General features: G+C 44.0%; 1 protein-coding gene across 1 annotated transcript in view; it reads right to left on the reverse strand.

Moving 5' to 3' along the window:
• Positions 1-14,527, reverse strand: part of ADTRP (androgen dependent TFPI regulating protein) — a 68,745-nt gene extending 54,218 nt beyond the window's left edge. The window contains exons 1-3 of the mRNA XM_029243992.1: positions 14,375-14,527; positions 4,648-4,782; positions 3,012-3,113 (exon numbers count right to left, since the gene is read on the reverse strand). Coding sequence (XP_029099825.1) covers positions 3,012-3,113; positions 4,648-4,782; positions 14,375-14,527 — 390 coding nt within the window. The remainder of the gene's footprint in view (positions 1-3,011; positions 3,114-4,647; positions 4,783-14,374) is intronic.
• Between the last annotated feature and the right edge of the window lie 622 nt (positions 14,528-15,149).

Raw genomic sequence — 15,149 nt, forward strand, 5'->3', positions numbered from 1 at the left:
CAGGGCAGCAACGCAAATGGCAACAGGAAGAATATTCCAGAGCTAAGGCTAGAATAGTAAACATAAAGACTGTTGTGAAATGAAAGAACCTTCAGGAAAGTATGACGCTGGCTGTGTACAGCAATAATTCTTATATTGTGGAAGAAAAAAAGGAGCAATACAGGAAGTGATTCATTTTAAGATCAGGCCCAGCCCTACATGGAAGCAACTAGTACCAGTGACCTCCCATCCTCGCTCTGGCTGCCACAGTGGTGGTTTCTGGGTATTTACTCATTTGAGTTGTCGTGGAAGGACACTGTTAAAATGCACAAAGTGTCAACAAATTAACCCAGTAACAGCCATTTCCATATTCTTTTATACTAGTATTTAAAAAGTCAACAGAGAGCATTCCTTGAGGTAATAGACCAGGAGTATTTGATAGTGAGGACAGAAAATGTCCAGAGTAAGGGACACAGTTTGGGGAAGAGGGATGAGATGCAGTCACGAGCACACTGGATTTGGAGCACACACCATAAGGAAGCACGGACGTTTGGGGATGACCCCGTTAGGAGCACCCAATGCTGGTTTTGCTGATGCCAACATTTTCACTAGAAATGGCTCCGTTGGCAGTTTCTCCAATGAAATTAACAGAATCACAGAAGAGTCTGTGTCTGACCCAAGGCAGGTTGCCTCTTCTTTTCTCTTTTTCACTGTCATTCCACATTTTTGGACCCTAGCCCCTTCTCTCTAAGGGATTCAGGTTACTTGATTGACCAAAAGGCAGAGAGCAGGGTCAAAAGAAACCCCCAGGTTGTGAAGGCACACGAATATTTTATGTTCTCTGTTGTATATTATCTGCCTTGCTAATTAATTGATGGATATGACATACATTATCAAGCTACCTGCTTCCAAAATTACCAAAAATCCATATGGCTGTTTAGCCAGGTCACAAATGCTGGGCATCACCATCACAACTATTTGGAAGAAATCTAATCTTACTTCCATGTGGAAAATGGTACCCCAAAGAGGTAGGAAGCTTGTAATAGTTGTAGGAAAACTACTAGCTGAGCTAACAAAACCTTGAAAAGGTATTTGATATATGTGTTTGGCTCCAAATAAAAGACACTTTCAATACTCTGCCTTTTTATTTTAGTAACATCCAGCTCAGTCAGTTGTCCCAAATCGCTTCATTTTCTTAAGTAGAGTTTTGGCTTATTAGCATACAGATGGGGATTTTGGATTTTTTTAAGTGAGAATTCTCACTTTGCTTTGTTAATCAAGCAAAGTGACATCCTTTTTGATTGCCTGGTGAATTATGAAACTAGACTGAACTACAAGTTCTGCACTTACTATAGTACAAGGCAAGGAAGAGTGAATTATGAGCTCAGTGGCCCCAGGCAAATTACTTAACCTTTTTGAGTTTTTATTTTTTTAATTTGGAAAAATTCAGGATTGTAATTGTTATCTAAAGAAAGTTGTATGAATTAAATGGGCTCCTATTTGAGGAACATACTTAATATAGTCTAAGTGCCATAAAAAGCCACAATATTCCCTGTGTAGGGGTTTCAGATCAATGTTAATGGGAAACTGGGAAGATGAGGAGGTGATCTGACAAAAAGAAGCTGGTAGGACGGGTCTCGGGGAGGTGGGACTTATTAAATATATAGTTTTTGGTCCTGAACTCTAAATGAGATGGAACTTGTATACCTTAGTTAATTAATTAGTATCTCACTGAGCACATATTTAAAGTGAAAGTACGTTTTTCTGAGGGGTGGGGGGCAGGGCACATGGTGGACTGAGCTGCTTTTCCAAATTGGTAATCATGTGAGTTTTAAGACAGTGGAAAAGTTGGAGGTAGAAGAAAGTCTGTGAACCTGAGGAGCCTTGATATGCTACTGCCTTGTGACTTCCCCCTGGTTTTTTTTTTTTTTTGCGGTACGCGGGCGTCTCACTGCTGTGGCCTCCCCCGTTGCGGAGCACAGGCTGCGGACGCGCAGGCTCAGCGGCCATGGCTCACGGGCCCAGCCGCTCCGCGGCATGTGGGATCTTCCCAGACCGGGGCACGAACCCGTGTCCCCTGCATCGGCAGGCGGATCCTCAACCATTGTGCCACCAGGGAAGCCCCCCCTGGTTTTTAAATGTCATTGGCTTCACAGACTCTCAGACCTCCTTCTGAATTCCTGACTAATGTGGAAATACATTTGTAAATATTGAGAAGCGGAGCAAGTACTTTGATTACTCTGTGCGTGTGGTGCTGATGACTCAGACCTCCTTCATCCAAGGCCTGGACAGTCCTGCTCCAGCTCTGCTTGTCCAGGCCACTGTTACTGGTATTCAGATACAGTGCCCTGAATAACTCAGAACAGGTTCTGGTTACTCTTCAGCCCCTCAAAAATAAATACATGAATAAAAACCCAAATGGGGAACAGAAGTGTGTAAATCATCTGTGATAAATAGTTGTGATCAAGTGTTAGCTAAGAAGCTGCTTCTGAGCCGTGAGTTATTCTTTGGACATTTGGGTGGATTTTTTTGAGGTATAATTGACACGTATAGCATATTAGTTTCAGGTGTACAACATAATGATTTGATATTTGTATGTATTGCAAAATGTTCACCACCACAAGTCTAGTTAACATCCAGGGTGGATTATTTTTAAAGCTTGCTTGATTCCATTCCTAGATAGGAATTCATTACATGTTATTTGCTGAAGTTACTTCTCTTTCAGGACTGCAGGCTCCAAGAGTTTGCTTGCCCTTATGGTTTCATGTCTTTTCAATAACTTCATAAGCAACTTGGCAAAGAGTCTTGCCTGGACATCCCATCTGCTCTCTGTATCTCCAGTTACAGCACCGCTTTTTGTTCATTTCGTATTCTCAAAGTGTTCTTTAAATAAATAGCGACGGGATGAAGAGGGAGGAGTGAATGGGATTTTGGGGGTTGAGGAGCAGTTTGGAAACATAAATAAGGCACTTGGAGTTCTCAGAACAGAGGCTATTGCCGTTCTGTATTCACTAAATTTTCCTTTCACTCACCATTGCATGATTCAACCACACTGGAAAGATACCATCTAGGGCCTTAGGGTAAACGAGTTCTCGATCGTAGAGGAATAGGATCCAGAATGACAAAAATACAAACTGGAAAATAGAACACAAAAATAGTATCATTAGATTTATTTTCAATGAGTGCTTCCTAAGATAATCAAGGAAACGTAGCAAAATAAAAATAGATACCAGTTTTAAAGATACATTCCTATATATACGTAATGAAATACTAAATGAAGGAAAAAATTATTTAGTGTAGAATTACAACACCCAGTCTCTGGGGATTTCAGAGAGTTAGGGATCAATTATTTGTCATTGTGGCAGGCAGAGAGGATGTAGATAAATAGGATTCGCAGACCATTTCATTTTAACCAATGACTTCTCTCTTCTCTGAGCTTTACCAGGAGTGCTGAGAGCAGCCACATGGAATGGCTCGAGTCTTCCACTTGCGTTGCCCACTCTCTAAATAGGCATGGCAAGGGGAAGCAGGAAGGCTGGGGCGAGGATAGGTGACAAGCTCCCAGGGTAATTCACAAGCTAGTTAACGGAGAGTTGGATCTCCTTATTGCTCAGAACTTTGGATTGATCCCCATCCTCTTGTACCCCTTGGCTATCTTTTCAAAGTGTCTGTCTTCCATGCTACAAAATCAATGGAGAGATGGGAAAAAATAACTATTAATCTTCTAATGATCTTCTTAAATTCCAAAGGCTCAATTTCTAAGTCTTAAAAAATGAATAAACTCCATTGATACAAAAAAAACTTAGCCTCTTTAGAAGATTTTTGGGGGTGGAGGAGGAGGTGTCCTACAAAGTAAAACTGGAATGCCAGTACTCACTCCGTTATCTGAGAGCTCATTATTGGTGTTTGGAGAGTTTCATTTTGGATTTAAGTTTGAGGTCTCAATACTATAGGAAGTGGAATGATGACGGGTAGAAAGAGGTAATCATTTCTAATTATAGGCCCTGCTGGGCAGCCCGTGTGCCTGGTCTCAGTTTGTTTCCATTCTAACTAATGAATGAAAACATGCGCAATGTTGTAGAAATGTGGACAGTATCAGCAACAAGCCGACTGTCCCTTGCATATATATGTCTTGCTTCTTCCCAATGTCCATTCATTCAACAAAATGCGTGAGTCACCCACCATGTGTCCCACACCAGGTATTTCAAACAGCCTCTCTCTCCTCCATTTCAAAGTGTCAACTTTGAAAGTTTTCATACCTTTTTTTTTAATGGCTTCCACTTGCAGAAGTAACAAATGCTTATTGCAGCAAGTGAAACAAGATGTATGAAAGGGAAATTGGTCATATGCCTCCTCAGCAGCCTCCATTCCCATCACCCTGATGGAACCAAGGTTGTATTTTGGTTAAGAAAGGTCCTTCAGACTTCCCTGTTAGACAGTAATAAGGATCTTGTAGCAAACGTTCACAAAGGTACAAAAGCTAATGGTAAATCTTGTCAGTTAATGTGCCTTATTTCCCGAAGACACTGGGCAGTGCTATGCAGTCCTCAGGCCATTTATGCAAATGCAGTTGCCCTGGATTATAATAATGGGCTCCTTGCTGCCCAGGAGAAGTGTCAGTCCATACGACATGTGTAGTATATTACCTGCACATCTTTGTAAACTTACTGCAGATATCGGAAAAGCCAGCGTGGTGAAAAGCAGGTCTCTGAAGGCTGTTATGAACTTAATGTCTTTTTTCCCTTTAGCTCTTTTCAGCACATCTTCCAGACAGGCCACCCCGTAGAAAAGGGCCTGCAAGAACTAAATTCATCACAACAAATGAGGACCTTTTCATTTCCTTTAATTAATACATTCTTCACTGACATGAAGCACCATCCCTCTGGGAGCAGTGTTGATTTGAGAAGGAGGGGCTGCTGGCTGTTGGGAGCCAATTCGAAGGTTGGTCTTGCAACTTGCTGGGCCCTGACCTTGATCACTAAAACCGATTGTGTAAAGTTGTTTAGGGGATAATAATGTGTACAGTATTTAGCATAATGGACTTGAGCTAAAATGGAAACAGAATAGAGTCAGCTTAAAAGGAGAATGTAATGAGATAGATACCTTGGCTGCACAGAGGTGGGAAAAACCAGATAAACAGCACAAGGGCAGAGCACCAGACGCAATGGTAGATATATTCTGGCCTCTTCCTAGGAAGAAAAAAATTTTTAAATGCCTAGTGTTGCAATCTCATTAGAGAAGCCAGAATCAGCGTCAAGAGCCCCATGAAGGAGCTCTGTGCTCTCCTGAGGGAAACCCACAACATGGCACCTTGGCTTTCTGAGGGAGAAGCCAGAGGAGAAGGCCTCTGAAGACCTCACAGAGACAGTCTGTGTGAGGGAGTGATTTAAATCCACAGGGCTATACAGCAAACCGTGGGTTCGGGTGCATCTCTAGGTTCCTGAGGGCCTTGAAGGTAAAAAAGAAGCAGGGCCTTTTTCAAGGACACAAGATCACAATCAGAGCAGACTTTGTCCATTCTTACAGTGTTCCACAAACCCACGGCTTCTAATTTAAGGGTCACAATAGTACAGAGTTGGAGTTGGTTTTGAACTACTGCTTCAGAATCAATCCTGTTCCTTGAAAGCTCTGACTGGTACAAAAGGAACAGCCTGGACTCTGCTGTGAGTCTGAGTCAGACAAGTTCTGGAACCTGGGCATCTGGACTAATGATCAACCAAGTCGCCTTTTGGGGAACAAGCTCTGAGCTCTGAACCCTAGGAAACCTCTCGCAGAGTTGGCCTCCTGCCACTCCTCAGGCTGAAGGGTGGGCAGGAGAGGACACAGAGGTGGATTAGGCCAGCGATGTCCCCACGGGGGTCCTCAGACCAGCAGTACCAGCATCACCCCAAAGCTTGTTAGAAATGCAGGACCTCAGCCCCACCCCAGACTATGGAATCAGAATCTCTGGGAATGGGACCCAGGAATTTGTTTTTCAGTAAACTCCCAGGTGCTCTGTGTATATGCTAAAGTTCTAGAACCACTGGATTAGGCATAAATTTATCACTTAAAAATCTTACTGACTACTCAAAACTATAATAGCTGACTTTTTTTTTTGTAATAGCTGGATTTTATTGATTTCTTGTTATGTGCTAGCCACTGATCTAAGCTTTTAATTTCTTATAACAACCTTATGAGGTAAGTCCTGTTATTCCTTCCCCATTTCCCATTTTACAGATGAGGAAACTGAGGCACAGAGAGATAAATAAACTTGTCTAAAGTCTAATGGTTGATAAATATCAAGGCCAGGATTTGAAACCCAAAGTCTGCTTCTTGAGCCAGACTTTAAAAAAACCACACATACCATGTGATGTGTCAGGTTTCTAAGAATAAGGATAAAGCACTGTGGGAGTTCAGAAAAAGAGACCATTATCTCCAGGTGGGAGAATTAAAAATGACTTCAAAAAATACCGATGCCTGATTCTCACTCCCAAAGATTCTAATTTAATGAGTCTGGGGGTGCAGCCTAGGCTTCAGGATCTTAAAACATTCTCCCAGGTGATTGTAATCAGGGCAGCCAAGGTTGAGAACCACTTGCCTAGGGGAACTTCCATTTGGAAATGCAGACCTGGTAGCCTCCAGGGAGGCGGGGCTGCGGAGATGAGCCCACATGGTGGGATGAGGTTTCTAAAGAGAGGACAAAGGGAAGAGGAGAGAAGTGGGAAGCAAATGCTGAGGAAATGCCCTCCTCTAAGGGACAGAAGGGCTAAGGGGGAAGCAAAGTAGCAAAGAATGATCAGATGGTAGAAAATGAGGAATGTGCAAGAACCCCATGGCCCTGAGGGAGGAGGAAGCTTCAAACCAGAAGGGGCCATTCCAGGGAGGGTGGGCTACAGTTTTAAATGCCATGAAGAGGCTGCCACCCCAATACTCGTCATTTACTTTTGCCGTTGAGCCCTGAGTGCTGCAGAATTGGAGTGCAGTCTTTGCACTGAATGCTAGGAGAAGTCTCCTTCTCTCCCCTTCTTCCCCAGCAGCTCTCAGCTCACCCCTGAGGCCATAGCAGGCAGCTGCTGGAGTTAGGAAGGGCAGACGAGGGGCCTGGGCCCCGGTGAGGAGGCCTGCACCGTTCTATCAACACAGCAATTAATCCACACAGCAATTAATCTCCCACTGAGCGCTGAGTGCCTGCCAGGTTTTCCCTCCTTGGGGAGAGGCCGCCTCCACCCAGCATGTGAAGTCCATGTGACCACTTTCCTTAGTGAGAGCTTCCTAGCGTCAGCATGAGTCAAGCTCGTCCTGACTTTCTCTTGCCTTTCCCAGTCGCAGAATGTGGAAATTGGACTGGGGAAAGAACACATTACTCAGAGCCTCCGTGGCTTCTCCTTCACCGATAAAAATTTGCTCCACACCACAAACTTGCCAATCACTTCTCCCCCTCTGCCCTCAGCTCACACGTTATTTCACAGGCATATGTCACTTTGGAGAGATGCCAGCTGTGCGCGTGAGGCAGCCTTGTCTCCATTGATCTTAATCCACGTTGATGTGCCATCATCTGTATCAACAAGGAATATTTATGAGCCCCTACATAGGAGCCCAGGGGGGAGGCGCTAGGGTGTTGCCAAAAGAAATAAATAGGCAAGAACTAGGGCATAGAGGATCCACACAGCAGAGCTGGAGAGCAAGGAGAGGGAGGTGGCATCGGCTTACTCAATGGGGAGGCCTCCTGCAGGGCCTCAAGGGCAGGTTTGCATCAGCTCACAAAACCAGACACTGGTCTGCTCATTCTCTAAGGACAGTACACTGGGATGTTTATAAGACACTCACAGAAGGAATAGTCAAGGGGGAAAATGGCAGCTGTTAGGGACTGAATTGTATGTCCCCAAAATTCATATTTGAAGTTATAACCCTCAGTACCTCAGGAAGTGGCTGTATTTGGAGACAGGATCTTTAAAGAGGTGATTAAGTTAAAATGAGGACAGTAGGGTAGGCCCTAATCCAGTAGGACTGGTGTCCTTAGAAGAAGAGGAGATTAGGACCCAGACCCACACAGAAGGTAGACCACGTGAAGACACAGGGAGAAGGCAGCCATCCACAAGCCAAGGAGAGAGGCTTGTAGAAACCAACCCTACTAACACCACCTTGATCTTGGACTGCTGGCCTCTAGAACTCTGAGGAAGTTTCTGTTGTGTAAGCTCCCCAGTCTGTGGTACGTTTTTATGGCAGCCCCAGCAAACTAATAGAGTAGCATTGAAAGAAGATAGCAACAACTGGCCTTCTTTTACAACTCTTACAGCAAAATTACTGTTGTTTACATTTCTCAACTATTTGGGCTGCTCAGAAAAGCAGAGTTAACGGTATCTTCTTGGTCAGGGTTTACTTCAGAGTTGCTGCTGTCTGATTTAATTTTTTTCTACCAGTTCTTCCCTAATTCCGTCTGTCCTTTCTTCTGAAATACTGCTGATCTAAGATTGTTAGCTGTCTTCCATTTTTGTTGCTAGCTGACAAACTTACCACCTGGGAGAGCTTAATTTACATTTTTTAAATAACTAGTGCAACTTGAGAAACCATAGCTAAAGGATGTTTCGTTTTTACATTCATATGTCTTCACAAAATTCACAACAATCTTGAAAACACAGAAGCTTAACCTTTCTAAGTCGTCAAGTTTATTTTCCTTGCTCTAAGCCAGAATCCTCTTAAACTATCCCAGAAAATGAGAATTTCTTCATTTAAAAATAATTCCAGAGAGGGAGATTCCACAAGTTTCCTGAGCAAGACATTACAACTCTGATTGAATGAGTCAAGTAATCCAACGCCCAGCTCAGCTCTCTGTGCCTGACTCAGACAGGCCGGGACTTTCTCAGGTCTCGCCTTCAGAATGAGGCAACACTTGCAGTGGAGATTAATTCAGAATAAAAGAGCAAATGGGGACTCATTGTGATGTGCATTTTGTATAACTGTGGTGGTAAGGGTGGTGGCATCTGGGACAGGTAGAGGAAGTCTTTGTCAAATATATCTGTATTATATGTAATATTATATTTCAGACATTATTCATGTGCATTGAGCTTATGAAACAGATGAAGGAATGAGATCAAGAACATGGGAGAAGAACTGATATGAAGAACACAAGAAAATAAAGAGAAGAAACTAAGAACATTGAGGGACAGGTTGGAAGGAAGATTTGTAGGAATGCTTAGCCAGTGTTGTGTAGCTGGTAACAGCTGGCTTCAGTGTAGCAGTAGGATGGCCGTGGGGTAGGCTGTCTTACAGGTGGGATGGGGTTCTCTAGAAAGTGGCTCTTACCAGTTAAGAGTTATGTTCTGATCATTTATTCATGCAGCCAACATTCACAGAATGTCTCTTAGGTGCCAGAAGTTAGGCATAATACAGACCAGGGCAGGTTCTATGTTAATATGTCTTTATTAGGAAGAAGAAGAGGCGGCAGAAGAGGAGGAACCTTTTCAGTACATTTACCATTTTACGTTTTGTAGGCCAGGTTCCTTGGGAAACAGAATCTGAGATGCTGAGATCTGCCTGAAGGGTGTTCATGGAGGAGTGCTCTCAGAACATCCATGAGAAGAGGGAGGGAGGGAGGGAGAAGGACTGAGCACCAAGAAAACTGGAAGGGCAGTACAGTTGCATGGAATCAACTAATCCCCGAAGGAGCCCTGGAGTTGAGCTGTCCCTTCAGAGTTGTCCTGGAGCCCAGCCTTTGTAGCCCAGGTCAACCAGTCTTTGCACGCAGCAACCTCAGGGAGGTCTTAAGCCTTGGTCCAGGTAGCTCCCTTCTGCTGAGGACAGCTGTGGGATGAGAGCTCAGCTATGAGTCATCAGCAGCCAGCACCCCTTCTCCCAGGAGCTGGGGAATGAGGACCTTGATGCTGGGGAGGTAGGGGAATCTGTGTGCCACACCACAGATCCACTACATATGAGGCACAGAGAAGTTAGGTAACTCACTCAAGAGCACACGGCAAGTGAGTGGCACCCAGGCAGTCTGGCTCCAGAAGCTAGGCCTTCAATCACTGATCTTTATACTGTGCACAAAGAACCTACCAAAGTGCTGTCATGGTTACTCAGGAAACCACAGCTGTTGTATTTTGGGTGCTGGTGGTGACTCTTCCCTTCTCTCAGCCCTCATTCTTTCAACTATCTGAGAGGTAAAAACAGTGATCTTAAGCATTTTTGTGGAATAGACCGTTAAGTGTATTTCTGAGTCTGCTGAGCTTAAGAGTTCCACAGATGAATATATTAACCCGATGATGGAAATTAAAGGTTGGCCCCAAGTATCGCAGTGGGTTCTATATACTATAAATGGATCCCTGTCTTCTCACTGTTCATGGGCTACCTTGGAGTTTGAACGATGGAACGTCCCCAGGGATCTCTCAAGGATCTCTCTTCCCCTGGCCCTGCTTTGCCATCCCTGAGGACCTATGTAACGAAGTGGCTATTGTCATCCTGAGAGCTTGACGATAATGAGGTCAGAGCTGCCTGCGGCTTGGGCAACTTTATATGAAGAGGGGAGGGAAACGTCATGCCTCTGTTGGTGAAGTGGGGGGAGGGAAACAGGGAGGGGCCCGCCCAGAATCTCCCCTGGAGATCCCGGTTATGAGGCACCACCTCTAACCATGTTTCAGAAGGAAGTTTATTTTTAAAGAGAGAAAAACCCAGCAAACTCTTATGAATTCTGCAAGCCGATTTCAATTGTAGCTGAAAAATCCCTCTATCCCCTCTCCCAGCTTGCATTCCCTGGGGTCAGGGACAGTCCCTGGGTGGAAGTGGAGTGGATGGAGAGGAGGGAACACAACACTGTGGAAGACCCAGGCACTGGAAGCCTGAGCCAACGTGAGCACCCGAGGATGTCCACAGCACTGCCTTGTCCCCATGCCCAGCTCCTGGGGGCTACCACATTCAGCAGGATTCATTGCCCTCTGCCTGAGCTTGCAGACTCTAGCTCTAGGGCTTCCCCAGTGCCTGAGGGCATCCACCTAGGCAACTATTATATAGGGAAAGCGTTGACTCCACAGTGGTCCTCCTCTAGCTGGGAAGCTGAAGTGTGAAGCCTGTGGAGGGAAGTACTTGAGCAGTGAGGCAGTTGGGTGACCCTTGCCTGAATCCATGACCCACTACCCATGGTGCTCAGTGAGGGGACTGATGTCCCCCAAAATTACCCTCCCCTCTGCACCATCCCTTCTGTACTCAAAGATGAGATGGCTAGAAGCTCACCAGCACTCTCCTATCTCCTCATTCCGTTTTCCACTTCTTACACCATTCTGAGTGCTTCCCTCATGTCCTTTGTCCCTTACGGTCACTCTGTGGTTATGCACTATTTGACAGATTTGGAAATAGAAGACAAAGAAATACCCAGACTAGGGTCAGTAGGAGGTGGAACTGAGGAACCATCCCAGATAGCTCATGATCCTAGAGCTCCTGCTTATACCCACTAAGCTATACTGCCTTCCCTCCCAACAGGGAATTGGCTGCCTCTTCCCTGGCGTCAGTTTACTCCCTCATTAGACAGACATCACATCTCTCCTCTTCTTCCTTTACTCTCCTTAGGCACTAGGCAGGAATTGGTCACCATTCCTCAGTGGCACCCCCACTAACTCACCTCATGCCCCAGGCATCAATCCTTTGAAGCCCCTGGGGTAGCTTCAGGAGGAAATGGGGCCCACTTAGAATGCTGACTTGCATTAAGTTGGACTTTGTTCTTAGGAGCCATGACGGATATTCAGCCAACTAGAAATGAAAGCTGTTTAAAGGGGTGGGATGTAAATTTCCTGGAAAGCAGGATGGGGTACTGACTTCAATATGTTTACATAAAATAAATTTAAGAGTGTTATAGCAAGTTATGAGACCTCTGTGACTTTATAAACGCAACCATTAACTAATTATTCGTTAGTTAACACTAATTAATCATTAGGAAACACAACCATTAATCAGCCCACAAAACCTCAAGAGCTAGAAATTTTAAGGCACAGTATTTCACGTGATGTCACATATTTGAAGTCTGACCTTAAATCGATCCTCTAAAACACATTCAACCCATCTTCACCAGTTGGAAAACGTTGCATTAAGTCACAATTTCAGGATGACACCTAACAGCAGAAAGGAAACAGCCATAGGGAAGCCCCTCTCTGCCCATTTCAAGGGCCAGAAGATGTCAGAAGAGACTATACTCAGGAATACAGAAAAGTGAGGTCAAGTCCAGTCAACATACCAAGGCACCCAGCTTTTATTATGGGGATAATCTGCGCCAGCCACTGTGGCAAATACAATGTAGAATCGTAGAATGTCAGGGCTGGCAAAGACTTAGGAGACAAAACTCCTGTTTGGGAGCCACTTAAAATTTGATTGAAATGTTGAGAATCACATGTGGGTGAAAATGAGAAAACAATACTATACATAAATAAGCGGAGACTGAGAGAAGCCGTAAAAATTCAGGGAAAGGAAAAAACGAATTTGGGCTAGAGTTGCTCAGCAGAGATTTTAAGGAGAATATGGGATTTCAGGTGGTCTGTGAAAGCAGCAAGGTGGTGTAGAAGCAGGTAGGCCTTTCATTCAAGGATAGTGTGAATATGGGTCGAACAGTGACAGCAAAAGCCTAGGGACCAACACTGGAGAAGACACAGGCCTTCCTGGAGAACAGACCAACCTTCCTAGGGAGGCGAGCGCCCAACGGCCAAGTAGGCAGGTGAGCTCTTAAATCAGGAGTTTAGATTGGTCCTGTAAGGTAGGAGGGAGCCCCTGTGGTTTCTTGAGTAGCTGACCACACTTCTCAAGCAGGCTTATGATGTTTGAAGCAAAACAAAACCCCAAACAGTTCTTTGGGAAGATTAATCTGAAATCTGAGTGATGGATGGACTGATAATGGGAGGACAGTGAAGAGGTGATCTGGTCATCTAGGTACCAACTAATAAACACCTACAATGAGAGGGGCAGTACGATTGGGGAAGAAGGGATGAACCTAGCAAGAGGGAAGGCATAGGATTTGGTGGCTGATTAGTCAGGGAATTAACACTAGGAAATAAGTGTCCTGGACAGATGAGTGTCTTTTTCCATTCTTGGAAATATGGTGCCTCTGGGACATGTAACCGAGCTATAATTAAGAAGCCAGGGAGATGGGTTTTGGGAGTCAGTGATGAATCTGCTCTTAGCCATGCTTAGTGTGAGGGAGGACAACCATACTAGAATTTGGATTTGATTAGATCATCAATCCTGGCTGACGCTGCTCTCTTTACCTTGACTATTCTTAATGTGAAGCTAATAGATACATAAAGCTGAGACTTTTACTGCATGATTCTAATTCCACAGAATCATTTTTTGTTATTTTCTATTTACTTGTTTTCTCATAAAACTCTATGATTGAAACAAGCCATCACCTTGATATTTTTCAGGCACCGTAGAACTGTATTCAGGGCTCAAATCTCAAAATCAAAAGCCAGCAAGTTACCAGAGAGGAGGAAGCTGAACTTCCAGGCTTCTTTGATTTGAACCTTCTGAATTTCCTCTCCTTAGCATTACAGAGAGTCATCGTCTTTTTCTTTTTTACCATGCATTACCTCTGCCTAGGATTGTGATGCCAAAGAACTGGAATATTTTGTCTAGTTTCTGAAATCAGATGTTTATATGGTACCCTACATTTAGGTTAAAAATCTCAAAACTTTAATTAGCATCCCCAAAGGCTGCCGCATGTATAGCTTTTAACTCTAAAAATAATTTTACATATTTCCAAAACATTTTTTAAAAACCTGTTTTTCTCCCATTCATTCACACTTCATCACTTCATTCATCAGATTGTGGTCAGCTGGGCTAGGGAGACAAGAAAGGATCAAGTGATGTGATTGGTTTGTAAATAGTTGAAAATGTGTATTGGCCATTTGGTTGGGTGATTTGTCCTTTAAGATGGAGCCTGAGCCTATAAAAAATTGAAGTGGGATCCGAACCTGGCAAAATGTATTTGCTTTTCTTAGATAAATCTGTTAGTCTGTGTGTGCTGTTAAAGGGCATTATTCCTCCACTGGAAATTGCACTTCCCACGCAACATGCACCACTCTGCCTTCCCTCACAGACTTCCCCAAGCAAAGTTCAAAATTCCTCCTGCATATGTAGTCAGTCCCATGGTGAAACCATTAGTTTAGTTCCCCATTTGGGCTCATCTGAGAAGAACTTCAAGACAAGATTCTTTTCAAAAGAGCATTTAACAATTAGCACAAAAGGTAGCTATGGATAACTCCCAAATGGGGTTTCTCAGAGCAAATTGTCAAGTAAAAGAGAATGCCAAAACTCACAAACAAACAGTGAAGAAGAAAGACAAATATTGGAATTTTGTACTTGATAAAATCCAAAGGTGTTATGTGTAGAGGCACTGATATTACAGACAAATAGCTTGCTTCCTGATACAGCCGAATGGACTTACCAGGTTAAGGAATGTTAAGTACTTCCATTGTCCACCATTTAGAAAGACTTCGGATTTCCGCCGATCCTCTCCTTGTTGTGAGATATAAAAATTGAGGAAAATATACCAGCTCAAAACAAAAAAGTGGTATATGCACGTAGAAGTCCTCGTCATGGCTAGCTCTGACCAGGGAACTGTAACGGTCTCAAAGTAGCTTCCCTCTGGCGTACTTCCGCAGGTCACAGCGGAAGTCCTATGGCAGGCCAGGCCGGAGAAGGAGAACTGTGTAACACACCCCTCTGGGATTGAGAGTTCCAACATGGCTGAATTTTGCTTCTCTCATAGGCTCCTTTCCTGATAAACGTGGGAGACAGGATTATTGCTGATTTTCAGATGCCTTCATTTAGATAATAGCAGGTAATCCGCAAATTTGCATATGTTTCAGTACTTAGGCTTTGAAGAGGGCAGGGAGCAACGTAAGAAGTGCACTTTGCACTATTTGACTGGGTCGGGGCATGATTAAATGACCTTATCGTTAAGTACCAGAGAACTCTAATGAAAATACCTACCGTCATGGTCGTATTTTCTTTTCTTGGGGGCAGAATAAGGAAGTTGCCATAATATATCTTGAGAGAATGAGAAGCAGGTTGACAGACCAGGAGGGAGAGATTGTGGGCGTGTTTATCGCATGGAGGGAAGTAAATATTTAGAAAGGGGAAGGGTGTTGTAAATCTTGCTCCTAAGGTCTCTGAGGCCCTATAAAATCTGAAACAACCTTTGATCCTCTAGGGAGCAG

This window comes from Monodon monoceros, unplaced genomic scaffold, assembly GCF_005190385.1.
Source record: "Monodon monoceros isolate NGI ecotype Baffin Bay Population unplaced genomic scaffold, NGI_Narwhal_1 Super_Scaffold_3, whole genome shotgun sequence".
In the NCBI taxonomy this organism is placed as follows: domain Eukaryota; kingdom Metazoa; phylum Chordata; class Mammalia; order Artiodactyla; family Monodontidae; genus Monodon; species Monodon monoceros.